Source organism: Aspergillus wentii (genome assembly GCF_001890725.1).
Source record: "Aspergillus wentii DTO 134E9 unplaced genomic scaffold ASPWEscaffold_3, whole genome shotgun sequence".
In the NCBI taxonomy this organism is placed as follows: Eukaryota; Fungi; Ascomycota; class Eurotiomycetes; order Eurotiales; family Aspergillaceae; genus Aspergillus; species Aspergillus wentii.
Window position 1 is genome coordinate 804,395 of NW_024467834.1, and position 19,565 is coordinate 823,959.

At 48.2% G+C, this 19,565-nt stretch overlaps 8 protein-coding genes across 8 annotated transcripts; 3 read left to right on the forward strand and 5 right to left on the reverse strand.

Moving 5' to 3' along the window:
* Positions 1 to 487: 487 nt before the first annotated feature.
* Positions 488 to 2,344, forward strand: ASPWEDRAFT_38208 (uncharacterized protein). Its single transcript, XM_040834845.1, has one exon. It carries the CDS (start codon positions 768 to 770, stop codon positions 1,947 to 1,949), a length of 1,182 nt encoding a protein of 393 aa, XP_040690278.1. The 5' UTR covers positions 488 to 767; the 3' UTR covers positions 1,950 to 2,344.
* A 270-nt stretch (positions 2,345 to 2,614) lies between these two features.
* On the reverse strand, positions 2,615 to 7,914 carry ASPWEDRAFT_50056 (uncharacterized protein; the record flags this gene model as incomplete). Its single annotated transcript, XM_040837374.1, has 4 exons — positions 2,615 to 5,487; positions 6,046 to 6,382; positions 6,447 to 7,127; positions 7,183 to 7,914. The coding sequence occupies 4 exons, from the start codon at positions 7,912 to 7,914 to the stop codon at positions 2,615 to 2,617; spliced, it is 4,623 nt and encodes a 1,540-aa protein (XP_040690279.1).
* A 1,088-nt stretch (positions 7,915 to 9,002) lies between these two features.
* Positions 9,003 to 10,967, reverse strand: ASPWEDRAFT_107610 (putative AMP-binding domain protein; the record flags this gene model as incomplete). Its single annotated transcript, XM_040827901.1, has 5 exons — positions 9,003 to 9,301; positions 9,360 to 9,989; positions 10,050 to 10,496; positions 10,562 to 10,757; positions 10,821 to 10,967. 5 exons carry the CDS (start codon positions 10,965 to 10,967, stop codon positions 9,003 to 9,005), a joined length of 1,719 nt encoding a protein of 572 aa, XP_040690280.1.
* Positions 10,968 to 11,492: 525 nt separating this feature from the next.
* Positions 11,493 to 13,052, reverse strand: ASPWEDRAFT_38210 (60S ribosomal protein uL13). The gene is made up of 5 exons (XM_040834846.1): positions 12,732 to 13,052; positions 12,491 to 12,626; positions 12,291 to 12,344; positions 11,960 to 12,218; positions 11,493 to 11,892 (listed from the first exon to the last, which is right to left on the reverse strand). Exons 1-5 carry the CDS (start codon positions 12,750 to 12,752, stop codon positions 11,754 to 11,756), a joined length of 609 nt encoding a protein of 202 aa, XP_040690281.1. The 5' UTR covers positions 12,753 to 13,052; the 3' UTR covers positions 11,493 to 11,753.
* A 788-nt stretch (positions 13,053 to 13,840) lies between these two features.
* ASPWEDRAFT_50059 (metallophosphatase domain-containing protein) lies at positions 13,841 to 15,010 on the forward strand (the record flags this gene model as incomplete). Its single annotated transcript, XM_040837375.1, has 2 exons — positions 13,841 to 14,036; positions 14,115 to 15,010. The coding sequence occupies 2 exons, from the start codon at positions 13,841 to 13,843 to the stop codon at positions 15,008 to 15,010; spliced, it is 1,092 nt and encodes a 363-aa protein (XP_040690282.1).
* A 340-nt stretch (positions 15,011 to 15,350) lies between these two features.
* Positions 15,351 to 17,748, forward strand: ASPWEDRAFT_108361 (uncharacterized protein; the record flags this gene model as incomplete). Its single annotated transcript, XM_040827982.1, has 8 exons — positions 15,351 to 15,454; positions 15,513 to 15,700; positions 15,768 to 15,905; positions 15,959 to 16,500; positions 16,549 to 16,822; positions 16,874 to 17,049; positions 17,096 to 17,282; positions 17,330 to 17,748. The coding sequence occupies 8 exons, from the start codon at positions 15,351 to 15,353 to the stop codon at positions 17,746 to 17,748; spliced, it is 2,028 nt and encodes a 675-aa protein (XP_040690283.1).
* Positions 17,749 to 17,856: 108 nt separating this feature from the next.
* Positions 17,857 to 18,390, reverse strand: ASPWEDRAFT_26065 (YciI family protein; the record flags this gene model as incomplete). Its single annotated transcript, XM_040832805.1, has 4 exons — positions 17,857 to 17,889; positions 17,942 to 18,105; positions 18,183 to 18,238; positions 18,290 to 18,390. 4 exons carry the CDS (start codon positions 18,388 to 18,390, stop codon positions 17,857 to 17,859), a joined length of 354 nt encoding a protein of 117 aa, XP_040690284.1.
* A 450-nt stretch (positions 18,391 to 18,840) lies between these two features.
* ASPWEDRAFT_108748 (RidA family protein) lies at positions 18,841 to 19,220 on the reverse strand (the record flags this gene model as incomplete). Its single annotated transcript, XM_040828017.1, has 2 exons — positions 18,841 to 18,987; positions 19,047 to 19,220. Coding segments are annotated over 2 exons (321 nt in total), but the record flags the coding sequence as incomplete, so codon positions are not given.
* Positions 19,221 to 19,565: the final 345 nt, after the last annotated feature.

A 19,565-nucleotide genomic window follows, 5' to 3' on the forward strand; every position in this document is an offset into this window, starting at 1 on the left:
ACATCATGAGAAATTATGCTGACTGGTATGATATAATAAGAATGCAAGAAAGAGCAAAAAATATCGCATAAACAAGGCGAGAAATTGAAGAAAATCCCTGTCAGACGAGACTAAATAAGGCTGTGGGCGATTGTCGGTCAACGAGGCTGTGTCGTTGCACTGGTTATTATTAGATCAGAGAATAGGATAGAGGATAGAGGATAATATCATCATTAATATTAAGAATAGATGGAATAGATAGATAGAATAGTAGAATAAGGAATAACGATGAGTACTATGTGTAGATGATAGAGAGTATTGATGGACACGTGCGTTGAGCACGTGTGGCAGTAAGGGATATATTCTATTGAATATTATTAAATAATTGATTAATTTATTCATCACATTTTATATTATATTATTATCATATTAAATGAATATTATGATGACTCTTAATGAATATGAATTCATGATCTATCAGTATACAACATCTACATCTACATACTAATAGATACAGATATTGATAATTGATAAATGATATGGATAGACAGATAATAAATAATAGATAAATACTATAATTCATCCAGCAATGATCGCCTCCCCGCATCTTTTTCGACTCGACCAGTCAAATTTCCCTTTCTGGCTCATTTTCGCTCGTTTCTTTCTTCTCACCTGATGTTTTCCTCTTCTCTCTTTCTCTCCACTTCCCCAGATCTCTTCCTCTTCTTCCTCCCCTCTCCATCTTTCTTCACCATCTCTCTTTATGTCTATGAATATGCCCTAGCACCATGGTCAATGGGACCAATACACCCGGCGATGGCATCACCGGGGGTTATACCGGTCACAACCTGGGCATCCAGATCACCATCGCCACCCTCGCCGGCATCACCTGGTACAATGCCATCGAGCTCATCATCCTCGTCTTCGTCACCTTCAGCCAGTATCGCGGCCTCTACTTTTGGAGTCTTTTCGTCTCGGCCTCCGTTGGTCTCGTCCCCTATTCTCTCGGTTTCCTGCTCAAGTTCTTCAACCAGAACCAGATAACATGGCTGTCCGTCACCTTCATCACCATCGGCTGGTACGCCATGGTCACCGGCCAGGCCTTTGTCCTCTACTCGCGTCTCCATCTCGTCCTGCGCAATCCTCGTGTCCTCCGTCGCGTCCTCGCCATGATCCTCCTCAACCTCCTCTTCCTCCATATCCCCACCACCGTCCTCACCTACGGCTCCAACATGCCTGACCGCTCCCCCAGCCGTTCGCAATACATCGCCGGCTACAACGTCATGGAGAAGATCCAAATGACCGGCTTCTGCATCCAGGAGTTCATCATCTCAGCCCTCTACATCTGGGAAACCACAAAGATGCTTCGTCTCGACCCTGACGGCGGCAAGCGCAAAATCATGTACCAGCTCGTCATCATCAACTCCCTCATCATCCTCATGGACCTCGGCCTCCTCATCATCGAATACCGCAACTTCTACATCATGGAAACCATGATCAAAGGCGTCGTCTACAGCATCAAACTCAAGCTCGAATTCGCAGTCCTAGGCAAACTCGTCCACCTCGTCAGCTGCCACGTCTGGAACTCAGACTCCGTCCACCACGTCGCCGGCATCCTCATCCCCTCTCGTCCGGGAATCTCCCCTCCTCCTCACTACCACCCGGACTTCCCCGACTTCGTCGACGCTACCCGCGTCACCTCAGACCTCACCCACGCCCCTTCTACCGCCCGTCGTCGTTCCCACCCCTGGATGGACTCGGACGACGTCTCCATCGCCATGTTCGAGCATTCAAGCGTATCCAGGGACCACGAGACGGGCCGGTCCGGTCACTCCGGCCACTCGGATATCTCGTATTCCTGGAGTGGCGAAACTCAAACTAACAACCACCCTTTTCCAGAGCGAGAACTAAGTCCCCTTGACTTTACGGATTCTCTTCAAAAACAAAAGGATCATCGTGAGGATATCTGATTTATCTATTTGATGCATCTTTTCTCTCCTTTTACGAATTACGAGCCACGACTTTACGTCTTGTACACCAGGATACCTCCCTCAAAGGGAATACTTTTACTTTCTTCTTCTCATTCTTGGAAAAAAACAGTCCAGTCCATCCATACCAATCCGGGGAATCATAATTATCCCTGTGAATACCCAAAAAAACAAAAACCCTACATATCGGAAATGATACCCCCCTTTTTTTCTCTCCCTTTTTACTTTTTGCTTTTTATTTTTATTTTTTAGTGGGTTTCCACCATCGTATCCTTACCTGGTGGGTTTAGGATAGGTAACATACATTCATCACATCCCGAAGCTAGGGCTTTCGGAACGGGCTTTTGTATTTTTGTCGGATCGGATGTATATCGGGCATATTAAGTTAGAAATGAATAATATAATAAATTATTGAAAATAAAACCATATCTTTTCTTGTTATCTCTATTTTCCGCAAAAGCAGCACTGTACTGTACGGAGTAAATTAGATAGGTAAATAGCATTGTAATCCACGTTTAATACTAGCAGAATGGGTATTAAGCCCAGCACGGAGACATCACATCGAAGTAGACAAAATACGATCAAACACTAAATCCAGACAAAACTAGCCAGTTCGTCATCTCATAAAAATATCAAATCAGCTCAGCTCAAACATGAAACGCCCGACTCGCCTCAACAAGGCCATCAGAGAACTTGGTCATAGCCGCCCATCCAGGACTAAACTGTCTAATTTCATCCAGTGCCGGAATCGCTCCAATCTGATTATCGTCACTCCATAGGCAAACCACCCTTCCTTCGAGAGTTGTGTCCTCGGCCCACTCCACGTCCACGGTCCAGGTTCGGTCCCACGTCCGGCTCCACAGTCGGATCTCCCGCGTTCCATCGGAGGAGCTGTGCGGGAACCGTGGGTCGTATGCGCTCCCTGCGACATGGAATTCGGATACCGAGGTGTCAAACAGTAGCTTGCAGGCGCGGGTGTTTTGACCGGTAATCTCGAATCGAGCTTGAGATTTGTCGGGGGTTTTGTTCACGTTGAATGATAGCCAGTCTTGGTGTGCCTCGTCTTTCTGACCAGTCACGTGTGGTTCGAGGCCCTCCCAGGAGCATTGGAATCTCTCAGCGAGTGGTTCGCAGCTGACATTCTTGCCAGCGGCACTGGGGAGGGCCTGGATGATGTCACTGACAAACGGCGTGACTCCCGTCAAAGAAGCACGGTTGACTCCAGTGTCGAGATCGACCCGCTGTATGAAAAAGACCTTCAACCGACTTGTTTCGGAAAAGGGGAACGCAGCAAGATTATAGATAAGTGTACCCGTGAAAATCAACAGCAAGAACACGGGTATGTGATAAGTATACCGGTGGACGAACGGAATAAGGGGAGTAAGCAGCAGCGTGGTGAAGGCGGCGATGGAAAGGTAGATAAAAAGCGAGGAGCTTCCATCCTGGCCCGTCTGATGAAGCGCGGTGGTCAGCAGCAGCGCAATTGGTCCGACCATGATGATGACAATGGGAGAGATAAGGATGAACTGCAAAAGCCAAGTCCATTTGGGCATCGATGAGCTCCACGACTGCTCGTTTGCATACACGTTAGGGTCAACTTCCTCCTCTTCCTCGTTTGCAAGATCGGCAGTCGACCCGCCCACTCGAACATAGTTCGCAAACGTGGTCCGATTTCCATTGCGTAGCAAGGATGTCGTTTCAGTTGCCTCCTCCTCGGCATCCGCGTCGTCCTCGTTCTCATGACCAGAAGTCGACCCGAATCGGTTTTCATGGCTGCTAGTAAGCCTCGAAGCAGAGCCATGCTGATTCGCGTATTCGGATTTGCGAGGGAGAGAGAAAAGCTCCAAATATGAGATCCACGTAGCCAAGAATACTCCTGCATAGGTAAAGAAGATGAAATAACCACCTGCCAATCCATATTTGTTCTCATATGTCGTGGCGATAACCATAAGCACCCATGTGAGAACAAACATCCATGTCAGAGTATAGACTCGATGAAAAGCCGATGGCCGAGCAAAGTCGGCCACACGAGATACGAACCACGCCAGGAATGTCCAGGCGGCGACCATCATAGTCCAAACTGCATACTCGCTGCTGTGAATGATAAAGGGGTTGATCTTGGTCAGAAGGTACGCCAGGCCAACGGTCACAGCCGTCGGGATGACAAAGAGAAAAGGAAACCGGAAGAAACCTCGCAGGCCTAGCAGCGGAACTCCATCAATGATATCCTCTGATTTGGCCGATGATCTAAACAGATACATCTTGTCAGCCCTCGTAAGTGCAACACTAGTGAGAATCAAGGTAAGTGGTGCCACAATAAGAAGCGTCACCGACAGCGCAAAGAGCGTATGCAGACGGAAGACGACAAATGTACTTCCGAAAAGATCAAACCAGACTGCCTGGTTGCCCGATCCACTGGGAACTTTGCCGTCATCTCGAGCAGGCCCATCAAACTCATTGCTAGAATCAGAAACCAGACCATGAGTCGTCGCAACGGCCCCCGACAGCATATGCCACAGAGAATCCTTGTTGGTGTGTCGAGCATCATCCTGATCCGTGTGGTACCTAGCTCTGGGCTCGATAAACGCAACATCCAGTCCACGTAGACCCATATCGCCCTCAAACACGACATAGTCTGTCTGACTGCGGATCAACCCCATCTGGAATCCATTGGCGCTCAACACCGACCCAAACGGATGTTTCGACCCCATATACGGGCGAGTGACCTCGGCATCGGAGCTACGAAACAAAGTCGCGCGACCACCAGCTCCTGTTCCCTCTAGGTTCAAAAACGTATGTGGGAGCTTTGAGATAGGATGCTGACTGTATACGCGCGCCCCGTTCAGATAATCTTCCTCTCCATTGTTGAAAAGCACCACCAGGCCTCGTCGGGGTACATGTCCTGGGGTAGTGAAGTATTTGATGAGCTGAAGGCACGTAATGACTCCAATCCCATCGTCCGTCGCACCGAATCCTGTCGACACGCTGTCATAGTGTGCGTTCACGAGCACTCCTCCTTTGCCTGCCGGTGTTCCGTTCGGATCTTCCCACCAGCGCGTCTGGTCATCTTCCGAGCCCCGAACATAGACGATAATATTTGTTCCCTCAAAATATATCCCAACATTGTTACTTCCAGTGAACGAAAGGTTCGATTGCGTATCGTCAAATGTGAACACATCGGGTTTCTCCTCACCGACAGAGCGGTACTCTTCCGCCGAAGGAGCTGTGTCGATTATTTCGTTGATCCGCGTTAGCAACCACTCGTGGACTTTGTCATTTTGGTGAGAATTATATGGATGGTATCCGTTAGTAAGGGCTTGAAGGTCCCCCCAAGCTTCGGTGATATTCAAACCAGAGGGGCTGGTTTTGGGCGCCGAAGGAACGACATGGTGGATGACGAGCAAAGGAATGACGAGTGCAAAATACACGGTCGTGGTGATAAGTGTAACAGGCCAGCGAGTAAAAGCCAGCGGGTTGGCTCGCGATGGCTTGACTAGAGAAGCCATTTTTGACCTCGTCGCTGTGGAAAGCGACGGCTGCGCAATTCCCAGTGGAAGAGACGGGTTTTGAGGAGATGCGGAGGAGAAGGCGGAAGGCGGGGAACGTCAGCTGGTATCACGAGGAAATCCAGTCTGCAACAATCATCTCTAGAGCTATTATTACTATTATTGAGGAGCCAGACTTGGAATCAGGAGGAAATCAAGGATTTATTAAAATAAAACCCAACTCCATGGATGCATAGTGCCCTTCGTTATCTATCACTGCCATCACAGATTATATATATCAATCTACGCTGCTACCAGACCAAGAGGCCGGCAACTTCATTCCAATTGAAATCGCGTATATGCCTAGTCCCGAATAGACACAACAAAAATAAAACCTGAAATCAGGTTCCACGCTATCGATGCATTTCCCAGATAACAAACAATTGTGATAGCCCTAATTCATCCGAGTAGAAATAAAAAAGCTCGCTCTTAGGCGGATATCATTTGGACGGCCGGCGTGCCGTCAGTGGAAACAAGAGCGCGGAGAAAAAGACTCAATAGAACAGACACGCAAGAGAGGAAGGGGTATCAACCGTGAGGATGTCCGATATCAATGTATTCTTCGTCGTTAATGGCGGTCGCATGCATCAGGCCAGTCACTTGGCCCTCTTCTTCGTCTAACTCTTCATCATCATCATACATGGTGGCTTCGGTCTCTTCGCGGAAGGGAGGTGCGCTTCGATTTAGGTAATCACGCAGTCGACTCACTCCGTCACCGCTGAAGACACAGAAGACTTCGCGTTGCTGTTGTGTAAATTCCGGAGGAGCTTCACGGCAGAACGTGGTAAGCTCCTCACGCAAGAAAGCATGTACTCCCGTAAGACTGAGATGGGTTAGTCGTGGGCAATGATTGAGCAATGCATGGATTCCCTGCGCACTTGATGTCAGTATGGGTTGCCTTTAGCCTCATGAGAAAGGAGCTGCTAAAACGTACCCCCATTGTCAGGTTGAGACAGTAACTCAGATGCACCCGCTCCAAGCTACTGATGCCCACATGGGACACTCTGGGCCGTGCCAAAGCTGATATACTCTGGTCGGTGATATGCTGGCACTTGACCAAACCGATTCTTCTTAATTTCGGTAGCGTTGCGAGTTGTTGAACACTTGCATCCGTCAAACGGTTACAGCACGCCAAATCAATGTACCTGATACGATTACAAGACTTGACAAGTTGGATCACCGCAGTATCTGTGATATTCGAGCAGTGGCCCAGATGAACATAGTGTAGGTTCTTTCCCAGTTTGCAAATGGCCAGTACTGCACGATCGGTAATTAATCTGCACTTGGCCAGTACGAGATTCCGTAAGCGAGGAGCAGAGTTTACAATGCGTTCCACCGCGTCATCCTTGATATTCTCGCAAGCCGTTAAGTCAAGTATGCGAAGGCTGTCAAAGGTAAGGCGTTCAGGAAGGTTCAAAAATGCCGAGTCATCAATCTCAACACAGTGTGCTAAACGAAGCTCCCGCAGATTCCGGAGTGTATTGATGAGCGAAGTCACCGATGGACTAGTGACGAGCTTGCAGTCATGCAAATCGATCTCGAGAATAGCCGAGCAGTTGGCGGCGAATGATATGATAGATCTATCCGTGACTGATGAAACGCCGTTGAGTTTCAACTACTCCATATTAGATGCACATTCTATAGAAGCAAAGGTCAGACGTATAACTTACCCTTTTGATCTGGCGACAGTTTTCTGATACGAATATCAGCGAGTCGTCGGTAACCTTGACACATCCGGTGATATTCAAGCCCTGCAGTCGCGGGCAATTCTTAGAGACTGTGTACAGAGTGTGGTCCGTGAGAGATCGCAAATCCGAGACATCCAGAGCCTGCAGATGTCTATTTCCTTCCACCAGATCGGAGACTCCCTTATCCGTGAGCTTTGAGCAGTTAGTAAGCGTCAGGCGCTCGATACGTTTGCACTGAGTAAACGGAACGACTGTGCCGTCGCTAACATCCTCCGTCAGAGCAGAAAGGTTCAACCTCTTGATAAGCTCCGCATACAAAAAAAGACTGTCCGGCTTTCCCACCGAGGCCGCAACGCTTTTCAAGTTGTCCCAGTTATTGCATGATGGTCGGTGCCATAAAATCCCAACGCTGTTTGCTGCCCAACCTCTGCATACCAGCATACAGCTCAGCATATCTACAGGCGAGCTAAGCTTGGCGAAGATTGCGATCAATATTTCAGGCGGAAGACGCCCGATCGGCGGGAGCACCACGTTTCGTGTATTATGTACATTAAGATCACGGAAATTCGCGACGCCAATGGAAGATTGCGAGTCATTAGCCTGGGCCATGAAGAAGTCGGTATCATCGTCGGCGGCGCGTTCCGGTGACGTCGAGGATGAGGACTCGGAGGGGACTTCGCTCGACAATCGAGCGGGCTGCCGTGAGCGGGGCATGAGGACCGCTTGTTGAGAACCTGACGTTCCCAAATAGCTTTCAATAGCTCCTAGATTTCATACACAAGATAGACTTGCTATAGTGGACGGTGTCTTCCTGAGACTTCCGCCACAGAATTCGTAGGACAGACCCAGCGTGACTCGAACTTGTTATGGTCGTCGTCGCACAGAGCCTCGTGTCGGGCGCTCGTATTGGGACCTAAGCCTTTGTTAGGGCGGCAGGAGAGTAAATTCTTTCAGCAAGAAATATAGCTGAAAGATGAATATCGAGACCGAAGGCGTTTGGGAAGAGGAACGCGCGTTGGGCGTGCAGTTGCACAAAAGGGAAGGCAAGGGAGGGGGCAGTAAGAGAGGGAGAGAAGCGGCGGCGGATAGAAGTCGGGGAGACGCTGGATGTCGATCGGAGAATAAAATGATGAACCTAGATGAGAGCCTCCAACCTCATCAGAAGAAGCACCATTCGAGTGATTTGAAGACGAATCTGTATTGGCTGATGATCAGATCGACCGAGTGTGACGAAGTGACGCGGCGGCGGCTGCGAAGACGATGGAAGGCAAAGAGGGGGGAGGGGGAGAATTTCTGACGCTGCTCAGCGGTACCAAATCCCGGACCGCGACGTTAGATCAGGCGAGGATAATTTGTAAGCGTATAGAGATGGACCATATGCAGCGGATGGCCGGATCGCAGAGATCAGGGCGAGGGAGGAATATGTAACCCAGATGATGAAGATGAACAAATCCGGTGGTTCTTAACGCTGGTCGGTTGACGCTGTCCCGTGCGCGGATGCTTTTTTTGGGCTTCCCCGCGACTTCAAGATGGTTAACTAGCCACTGGCGCGATGAACCTGGTTATTCTATTATTATATCATGGGATACAGGTCGAATTCCCTGTTAATCCCTGGTGAATGAAAAACCAGCCCTTGCCTTTCTAAAGCCAGGAATAGCGTTTACCCTCACAGCAACAGTTCTGAATGCGGTTAAATCACCACCCTTGTGCCCTATTTCCAAATCGAGATTCTGATGATAGTAGAACATAAAATAATTCATGGCGATATTGGATCTATGTAAGGTTTATAGCACATAATCTGCTCAGCTTCGATTTGCCCACTCGCGCAGGATATTCTTCCGCACCTTTCCTGTGCTCGTCTTGGGAAGTTCCGCCACCACTTCTACCTCCCGAGGAACCATGAACTTGCTGATTGCACTGTTGTTCCTGGCCCATTCAATCACACTTTTGCCCTCGAGGTGTCTCCCTTGCTTCACAGTAACAAACGCCTTGGGTCTTTCTCCCCAGTGACTATCCTTGACCGAGACGACTCCCGCCTCTAGAATGTCGGGATGCGTGACCAACATGGACTCTAGGGCAACGGAAGAGATATTTTCACCCCCTATCCGATTATTGTCAGCAACATGTCAAACAAATTTTCTTGCAAACACAAAACATACCGCTAATGATGATATCCTTGGCTCGATCGAGGATCTGGATGGCCCCATCTGGGTGCCAGACTGCTAAATCTCCAGAGTGGAGAACGCCGCCAGCGAAGAGTTTCCGCGTAGCTTCGGGGTCCTTGTAGTACCCTTGCGCGCAGATATTGCCAACAAAGGCGATTTCTCCAATCTCTTTCCCGTCTCGCTCGACGTTGACAATACTACCCTCGGGGACATCGGTTTTGATCACTCGTGCTGGTAAACTGCTCACAAAGCCATGGCCCTGTCTCGCCATTTTTTTATATTTCTCTTCAACCGGTAGATTATCCCACGCGGGCATGTAATAGCCCTTGGTAATGGGGCCATATGTTTCCGTCATCCCGTATACGTGTACGGGGTGCAAATTCAGATTGGTCATTTGTTCGAAGAGATGGGGCGTAGGCGGGCTAGCGGCCACTGTTACCTGTACAGGCTCAGGGAGCTTCTCGGCTTCGTTATCATTGCAAAGCAATGTGTTCACTGTTGGGGCAGCATTGAAATGAGTGACACGCTCCTCCTTCAACAATCTCCAGATTTGTGGATAGTCAATCTTCCGTAGACAGTAGTGGGTTCCGCGCACTGCTGTCACTGCCCAAGGGAATGTCCAACCTATGCAACCTGTCAGATATCAAGATTACCGACATTATTTTGATGGGGAAGAGAACTCACCCATGGCATGGAACATGGGTAACGTCCACAGATAACGACAGCGTCCCCGGGAGGAATTTAGGCCGGATTCAATCACATTTCCCATGGCGGCGAGATAGCAGCCCCGGTGGGTAAACTCAACACCCTTTGGACGCGCTGTCGTTCCACTGGTATAGGCCAGGGCAATGACGTCTCCTTCGTTGGCCGCCTGACTTTCAAGCCCATTCCACCCATTATTCCCTGTATCGGAGTCATACTTCAACCCCTCCAGGACAGCATGGTCAAACGGACCCGCAGATGGACCATCTGTAGCCTCAGTGTCGGTGTCAATGATGATGGGGATACTTGGTTTCGATGTTCGGTATGCCTGAAGGAGGGGCAGATACTCTTGATCCACAATAATAACGTCGGCGTCCGCGTGCGAGAAGATGTAGGCAATATCGTCTTCCTTGAGACGATAGTTCACGGCTATTGTTGGGTGAAAAATGACCTCATTAGCTTGTGCCTGGTCGATCTATCGGGGGTTGGCTTACCGATATTAACTGCACCAGCGGCAGCAATGCCGAAGATAGACTCAAAGAAAGCAGGGGTATTGGGACATAGGATGCCAACTCTCTTGAACCCATGTTTTTTGATGTAGTATGAGAGGCCCCTTGCACGGTCCGCGGTTTCAAGATATGTTCTTCGAAGCACGTAATTATTTGCTGTGATGTGGTAGATCGCTTCTGCCTTTTCATTTCAAACTTAGTTAAAATCAAGATTCAGAATTAGATGGACAAAATATATGCACACCTCTGGTTCTATAGCTGCTGCTCGAGGCAAGAAGAATGTCGGGGAGAGCGTGTGAAAGTTAATGTGGTGTTGAGGTGGAGCATCATTCGCCCCGAAGGGTGAAAGGTGTCCAAGTAAACCAGACAACCGAGACTTTGCGGCAGACATAGTTGTTATACAGGGGAGAAAATGGGATTCGAAGGAAGGCCTGTCCGATATTTATGTTAATTCGTAGCCCTCTGCAATATGCAGATAGCTGATGGTGGCGGCGGTTTGAGCGATCTAATAAGTGGACAGGCGCTGGGCCCATTCAGCGAATGCGGGGAAGGCCGAGGCGGTTGTTAAGCTCAGCCAGCCGCGGAGAAGCGGATAGCGGGTAACCATCGGTGCCCTAGCAGTCACTAAACCAGTCTAACTCCGGGCCCAGCTGGCTCTAAGGCTTTAACGAGGTTATAGGGCCTGTTGTTTAGACACGATAACCGAATTATACAGGGCGTAATAATAACAGGAGATAATGATCTTCAATCCCCAGTCCGGTCAAATGGATGACTCTCTACAAGTGTACGTTACGGTAGAACAAATACACCGAGTCTGGTCTATGCCAAATCGTGCGAATGAGAGAAAGAAAGAATATGTCAAACAATCGTAAGAGTCATTCTGAACTCAGAAAGAGAAATTCTTGGATTAAACCGCCACGGCGCGAGAATAACGGTCAGCTATTTTGAACAACCTTTCCATCCCATGCGACTCCGTTTTTATTTTTGTTAAAAGAAATCGGTCTCTCCAGCCTCCATGTCCGTCACAACATAATAAATTTGTGGTATTCATGATGGGGTAGGGACAAGTGAAAGAAAGGTCGATCCGCTTGCCGTCCAACTTCGCTGAAAGAAAACCGCTCGCGATCCCAACCAATTCCTATCACTGACACAAGCAACCAGCCGCGCAACGAGGTATCTAGTATCCGTACTGGGTGAGCTGGCTCTTGGTCTTCTCGTCAACACCCGCCGACTTCTGGGCCTGGGTGAGTTGGCGTCTAGCGGCCTTCTTGCGCTCGTAGTATGCACTGCTCTTAACCTTTCTGCGCTCCTCAAGTCTGTAGTAACCCGTTAGCCATTATACACCCATAAAATACCAAAGAATCCATAGCATGATAAACGTACCTGGCAACAACGTCCTGGTACTTCCAGCCAACCTCGTGGCTGAGACGACCGACGGTGCAGTACTTGCGGCCGGGTCTGAGTCTGAGAACACGCAAAGCCTGGGGGACAACGACGCGCTTCTTCTTGTCGTAGGGGGGAGGGACACCCTCGAAGACCTTGAGTCTCTCCATAGCGGCGGCGCCGCGGGCGGTCTTGTGGGGAATCATTCCGCGGACGGCCTTGTAAAGGATGCGAGAGGGAGCACGGAAGTGGAAGGGACCTGAAATGTTCATCTTCAGTATGGTGTCCGATAACAAATATCTCGTTCATGACGAGTCGGGCTGAATCTCACCTCCACGAGTGGGGTTGAAACGGGTCATCTTGCGAAGGTAGGCGTGGTACTTGACTATATCGGTCACATCCAGTCAGCTCTTATTGTCCACCAATATCGTTTCGATCATCGATCCCAAAAATCTCCGTGTCTGTTCCCTCCTCTTTCCTTCCTCCACAGATCGTTGTAAAACAAATGAAAATCGGGTCGGAGTAACGTACGCTTCGCGCGGAAGAACTCGCCGGAGATGTTGAGGGCTTCACATCTCACGACGACGATCTTCTGGCCATTGAGCAACTGCTTGGCAACAGTGCTGGCCAGACGACCGAGGAGGTGTCCCTTGCCGTCAATGACGACCTGTAAATCCCCATCACCAGTCAGCGATCACTCTCTCGACAATATATAGAATCCAAAACCAAAAAAACGGCATTCATCGGGGGTGCATGTGAAGGGATAACGCACGACTGGCTCGATGGCGGACATCCTGCTTTCACCGGTTCAAAAGGAAAATATCCAGCGAAAGAAGAGCGCTGCTCTAGGATACTCCCTTGGGATGTATGTTGTCGGCGGTTGTTGTCGTTGTGGTTAGGTCAACGCACACAACGAAGTCGGATGGTTCGCAGATAGGTAATGGTTAAGCGAGGCTAATTTGTGCGGAAGATCCGTGAGGGCCACAGCCCTAACCCGACCAATCCGTTGCGCGGAGTCACGTGCTACATCAGTCCGCCTTCGAGATTCCAGCCCTTTGTCTTTTTTCTTTCAGAAAATACGGTGAGATGATAGGCTGTTTTTGCCTTGAATACTTTTTTGTTTTATCTCTGGCATAATTGTGCCGATCGACGGTGTTGGTGGTGTGGCAGACTGGGAGGCAGAATGCTGCAACGGTGCAACCTTAAGGTCTACGAAGTACAGCTTGATACTCATACTAGCATTGAAACCCCTGGCATGAACATTTCATTGACTCGAGAGTTCTCATTGGTTTCAGCTATTTCATCATGTAATTTACCATTCTCTATCACTGTCTGTACTTATTAGGGACACTTGTGCGATGTACAATATATATATACTGAGAACCTGGATTCTGGCTATTGCAAGAATGGAAGCCATGGTCCTTCGATACAAATTACTGAATCGCAATCGCATGCCGACGAAATTCGATACAATATCAGCCTCATGGCCAATAATGGTGGTGTTGTCTCGTTCTCAGACCCTCTGGAGAAACTAAGTCCTCTGCAACTGCAAGCTCAATCGAGGGTCCAGCGGAAGATCACTGGGTCCGCGGGCTAAACTGCTTTGGGGTTTGATGCCTCTCTAGAATCAGGTGTCAAGGCATCTTTGGCGTCTCCAGTAACAAATAACACTTATTTTCCTGGGATAAGAATCGTAAAAACAACCACCAACTTGTGCTGCTTCCACCGTTGGTTTAATCCTACAAGCCCATGCCGTGTGAGGCTTTTTCCATGGAAATCTGCTGATACCCATTCTGTGATATTCCCTGACAACGGCTGTATTTCGACTTTGTTTGCGAGGGCGTCAGCAGACCAATTGGCTCTGAATGCTAGTGATAAAACATGTATCGAAAGACACGATTCGTCTGTGTGTCTGACACTCATGCCTACACTCCCTCAGAAGCAGGATATAAACTATCGCCTGGTGATGTTTTGATCCATGCCGGGGATCTTACCAATCAAGGAAGCATGTCTGAGCTACGCAGAACAATGGACTGGATCTCCAAGGCTGACTTTGAAGTCAAGATCATCGTTGGTGGTCAGCATCCCTAAAACCGCATTTTTGTTCACTATCATGTACAAGGCGCGGGGAAATGCTAATACTGCAAGGCTACAGGGAACCACGACATTACACTAGACCCAAGCTTTTACGCCGAATACGGATCCAGCTTCCACCACCAAAACCTCGAAGATCCCCAGAAATGCATACAAGTAGTAATGGAATCATCGCCTTCGATCGTGTTTCTCAGGCATCAGTCAGCGCTAATTCGCCTGACCCGACCAGACGGTCCAAACACGTTGTTTAAAGTCTTTGGTTCCCCACATTCCCAGTTCAAAGGGAACTGGGCATTTGGCTATGAGGACGCAGATGGCCCTGTACTTTGGGATCAAATACCATTGGATGCAGATGTTGTTGTGACGCATACACCGCCTCATTCACACTGCGATAGGAAATTGACGGGAGAATCGAAGGGGTGCAAGGCCCTCCGCCAGGCTTTGAGCGATGTCAGACCAATGCTTTCCATTTGCGGTCATGTACATGAATCGCGAGGCTATGAAAGGGTTCGATGGCCACTCACGTCTCCATCCTCATGCGCAGGGGTCGAACAATATTCAGTGATCAGGGGAGTTTTACCCCCTTTAGGAAGCAAAAAGCAAAGCCTTGTGGATCTCACAGGCAAGAAGGCGCAGCGTCTGGACAATGATGGATTCTCAAATTACGGCCTTCTGGCGACATCACTTCCACCATCACAAGATACCGTAATATTACCGTCTAGCCGTGACGGTTTTCCTGACACTAATCAGGAGGTGAGGCGACAGGCTCAGCAGATGAATAATCAGAATGATTTTGATGACAGAAAGCTTGAGATACGATCACGTAGGAAGGAAACCTGCATTGTCAACGCGGCCATCATGGCAAACAGCTGGCCTCACCGAGGGGGCAAAAAATTCAATACTCCTATTGTGGTTGACCTGGAACTTCCAGTATGGAAAGAAGGGACAGAGCAATGAGTGGGATCTTCGTGTTGAATAGCTACCTAATTCTACGACGAAATGCGGACTTATACAACCTCGGGATTCGATCATGTTCTTATCTGCAGTTTGATAAGATAGTTATCACCTGATAGCGGATGATTCAGCAACCCCACAGAAGCTTATCTCGGAAGCGTCCTCCGATCCTCTTTTACCATCCGATGTGATTCCAAGTACCACATGGCATACCATCCAGCATGCCACGACCCCGAGATCAATCGAGGGTGACAAAGAAGTGCGCAAAAGCGTATGTTGGTACCCTGTATTACCGTGATATATTGGATGACTGAACTTGTCAAGCTGTGAACAATGTCGAGTAATGAAAGTAAAGTGCTCCGGCACCCAACCTTGCACACGATGCGATCGAAAGAAGAAACCATGCCATTTCTTAGTTGAAGACAAACGAGTGTCGGTTCCGGAAAGGTGACCGACTACCATCCCCAGGTTATCTTCACTCGAAGTGTTGCTGACCTTTTCACAGCTATCTCCGAGAACTGCAACAGCGTCATAGTAGTACCATTACAGACTCTGGGCAGTACACAGCTGCAAGGTCACGTACTGGGAGCTTCCAGGGGAATATCCAGGCACCAGGCATGAACCACCCGGTTCTGTCACCGAATGCACACGTGGTCGCAAGCGAGGGCTTAGCTGCCAACGGGAACCCTAATGGTAGATGCTCCTTAAGTATATTAAGTATATAGCCTCTTCGATGCTGATTGATGGCCTTTATAAACAGAAAATCCTAAACAGCCATCTGAAGGTGAATTCCATCGTGATAATTCTCACTCAACCAATGAAGGAGTCGGTTCTGTTTTCCAGCAAAACCCCTTGGCGGACAATGATTATACATTTGCTAAAGCCAATGGCAGATACTGTGAGTGTGCACATGTGCATGTTAGACGCTGTAATGCTGATTTCTATCAAAAGGGTATATGGGCCCTTCTTCGTCGTGGTCTTTCTGTCGTCGTGTTTTAGCCCTCATTGGGAAACACGTCCCCGGGGCAAGTTGTCTTCCTGATCCATGGCATTTCGACGGGTCTGCTTTCAAAATGCAGTGGAAGCCTTTGGGACTTGATGAGACCCCGGATACGTCCAATCTACCCCCTCTAGATTATGCAATATTTCTCTTCAACACAGCGAAATTCTATCTCGGGCCTATATTTTTTCTAATTGACGAAAAAGAGTATCTCCAGAATCTGCACGAGCTATATGAAGATGCCACAGCTAAAGTGAGATCCTCGAGGCTTTGGTTTGCTCAGTATCTGCTTATTCTTGCTTTTGGGAAAGCTTTTGTTGTGCAAAACCACTCGCAAGAAGGCCCAGCGGGCTACCAATATGCGATCAGAGCCATGGCCCTGCTACCAGATTTGTCTGGAATGAATCGTGAGCCTTTGTATTCAATCCAAGGACTTACCTTGGCAGCATTATACTTTCAGTCTGTGGATATGCGGGTAGCAGCCTTTCAGCATGTAAGCATCCTAAACAAACCATTGACGAAGCAGTGTTGACAAAACCAGATCGGACAGGCTTTGCGGGTCTGTATCATTGAAGGCATACATAGACACATGCCGGAGGATGTGGTGGGTGCTGAGCATTCGCAACGCTGTGGTATTATTTTCTGGGTGGTCTATATGCTTGACAGGGAATTTGCTGCCCAGATAGGAGCCCCGAGTTCCATCCGAGATGAGGATATCACGGCAAAGCTTCCCTCACAGAACAGCGACTCCCTCAATTCGCAGAGCATGACGCTTCATGTGCGACTTTCCCGCCTAATGGCACAGATTCTGGCCAGTAAGTCTTCGTTCGCCTTTTCACCGAATTAAATTGCTTATCATTGATTAGCGGTCTATGGGGTAAAGAAGGGATCACACGAGTCACTTGTGAAGCACACTCAATCCATTCTTCGAGATCTAGCGGAGCTGTCCAAAGACCTCACGGGTCTTCTGAATACTCATTTCCAGGGTTCCGTTAGCAGAGCCTCACGGATGGCACTCCGGTTAATCCTTTCCTACCATCACGTAAGTAGCCTGAATTTTCTTTTAGGTTTGGTCCTGATAGTGACAGTGTGTGGTTTTGACCACTCGACCCCTGGTAATGTGTGCGCTCCATATGCATATAGAGCGGCCTGAAGGCCAAGCAGCCCAAACAATCTCCTTATCACCTCCAGTGGCGTCTCTTATGCAGTCATGCGTCGATTCAGCCCAGACTGTACTCCATATTCTTCGCGCCCTTGGTGACGAGGAGCTCCTAGGTAGGTTATCTTTTTGGTGTTACAGATCAGTTCTAATCATAGCTCAGAGGCATTCCTCCCCTTCCAACTCGAAGACGCATTTTCGTCCGCTTTTCTTCTCCATCTCATCCGCGTCGTGGCCCCTTCTCTTCTGCAAGACGACTCGTGGTGTGATAATATCCAATCAATTCTAAACACGATGATATCAAAAGGAAGCTTGGTAGCGCCATTACGCAAAGCAGAGCTTAGCCAGCTAGAGCATATCATGGCACCTTTGACACCTGGCGCGATGCATTTGACGACACCTACATCCCTCAATAATGCCCAACAGGATAGCGTAGCTGAAACGATGCCTACTCAGGACATGGGGGAGCATGGATGGGATGTTTTTGACGCAAATATGGGAGTCATGCTTTCGCCTCGGGAGCTGCTAGACTTGGCCGAGCAACTTGACATGGAAAGCCTGATTCATTCCGTTACTCTTTGATGACATTTTTCACGATACTATGGATTTATGACTATTCAACCTATAGCAAAGCCAGCATGAACTCATTGATGTTTCATTTACTTTCATCTTATTCCAAACTGCCACCGACTACGCCATGGGTTCACGCACAGCCGAAACATACTAACCAAGTCAGCAAGACATCCCAAATATGAGAATTGAAATGAACACATACCGGAATAATCTGAGCCTTCTCCAAATCCCAAACACCGCTCTTCGCATAAGTGTCGTTGTTGATAATCCTCCTGACCTCTTCTACATTTTCGCCCGTGTATACAATCATACTACCCTTGAACAAAGCCGGTTCGCCCTCTACCGGGTGGCTTTCAAACATGGCACCTACAATATATAAGATGGTATATCAGATAATCCCATTCTTTCTGAATATAGCGATAATAGTATGGATGGTAACTCACCACCAGCGACAAGCTTCCCCGCCGCAACGAGAGGACCAACGCCTTCATAATGTCCTCTTAACAACATTAGTAAGATCAAGAATCAATCCAATAATTCTAATACATACTGTTTAGCCTTACTCCTCAACTCAAGCACATTCGGCTTGTCGGGGAGTATACAAAACCATTCTTTCTTCGGGCTGGCGGTGGCCATATTCCTGCGTGTCATGGTATTTAGACCCCTGGAGATTGATCGAGAAATGGTGAAAGGGATTCGAGATGAGATGAACATCTTAAATTGCTGGGATGGTGATGTTTGTGGTGGGGTTTGGTTGTATGTTGAATTGTCGTTGGATTTGACTTTATACAAGTGGAAAAGAGAGAGTCGGAAGGTGAAGCCGATGGGTCGGATGGGGATGATGATGATGATGATGATGATGATGATGATGATGATGATGATGATTGTGCATTCTGTTACATTGAAGTTGCATATTGATCATATTCAGGGCTAACAATTAATCAAATTGATAACATATAGGTATCAGCTGAATTGAATAATATCTTCTACTACAGAAATGATCACGTCGGAGAAACTCTCCGATACTTCAACGACACCGAGTATACATCCCAATCTACAGAAAACAACATAATATCTAATAATACTCTATCAACGATCAAATCAAACAACCGCAATAAAATCCACCTGGATATCAACCCCAGCCGGCAAATTCGACACTTCCACCATCGACCGTGCGGGTTTCTGCGGAAAAGCTGCATCATAGATGGTCGAGAACTCGGGCATAATACTAGCATCTTTCACATAGACCTTGATCAGTTATTCAGTGACGATGATTCTATCCAAGCTGAAGAATATTATATGCATACCACCACCTTGACGACATTCTCCAACGACGATCCAGCTTCCTGCAATAGATTGTCTGTATTCTGGATGATGGTCTGAGTCTGGTCTGTTATTGAACCTTTGATGAGTTTCCCATTTGCGTCTGCTGGGATTTGGCCAGAGAGCCAGACGTGGCCGGGGGATCTGATGGCTTGGGACTGTGTTGTATTGTTAGTTTGATGTTGAAGTTATATTATATTATATTCCATCTTAGCGTACGTAGTGGGCAAAAGCTATTCATGTCAGTGTTTATTCTTTCTACTCAGTTTAGAAACCAACGCTTGTAGCTTTTATCGGTATGGACTGGAGTCACGCATGACTTGGCTCTGGTAGACATGATTCGGGGTTGGATTCGAGGGGATTGGACATGGCGAGCAGTGCTTAAAAGAGATCTCTTGAACATGTTGACTTGGATTATTTCGATTTCGATAAAAGTGATTGAGAATGAAACACGAAGATGGATGAAGATATCGTGAAGACACCGTCGGAAGGCGAACCCGACG

Coding starts and splice junctions, on each gene's coding strand:
- ASPWEDRAFT_38208 (XM_040834845.1), top strand. CDS start 768: ATGGTCAATGGGACCAATACACCCGGCGATGGCATCACCGGGGGTTAT.
- ASPWEDRAFT_38210 (XM_040834846.1), bottom strand. CDS start 12,752: ATGTCCGCCATCGAGCCAGTC. Junction 12,627..12,731: donor TGTCCGCCATCGAGCCAGTC/GTGCGTTATCCC, acceptor GGGGATTTACAG/GTCGTCATTGACGGCAAGGG. Junction 12,345..12,490: donor CGAGTTCTTCCGCGCGAAGC/GTACGTTACTCC, acceptor TGACCGATATAG/TCAAGTACCACGCCTACCTT.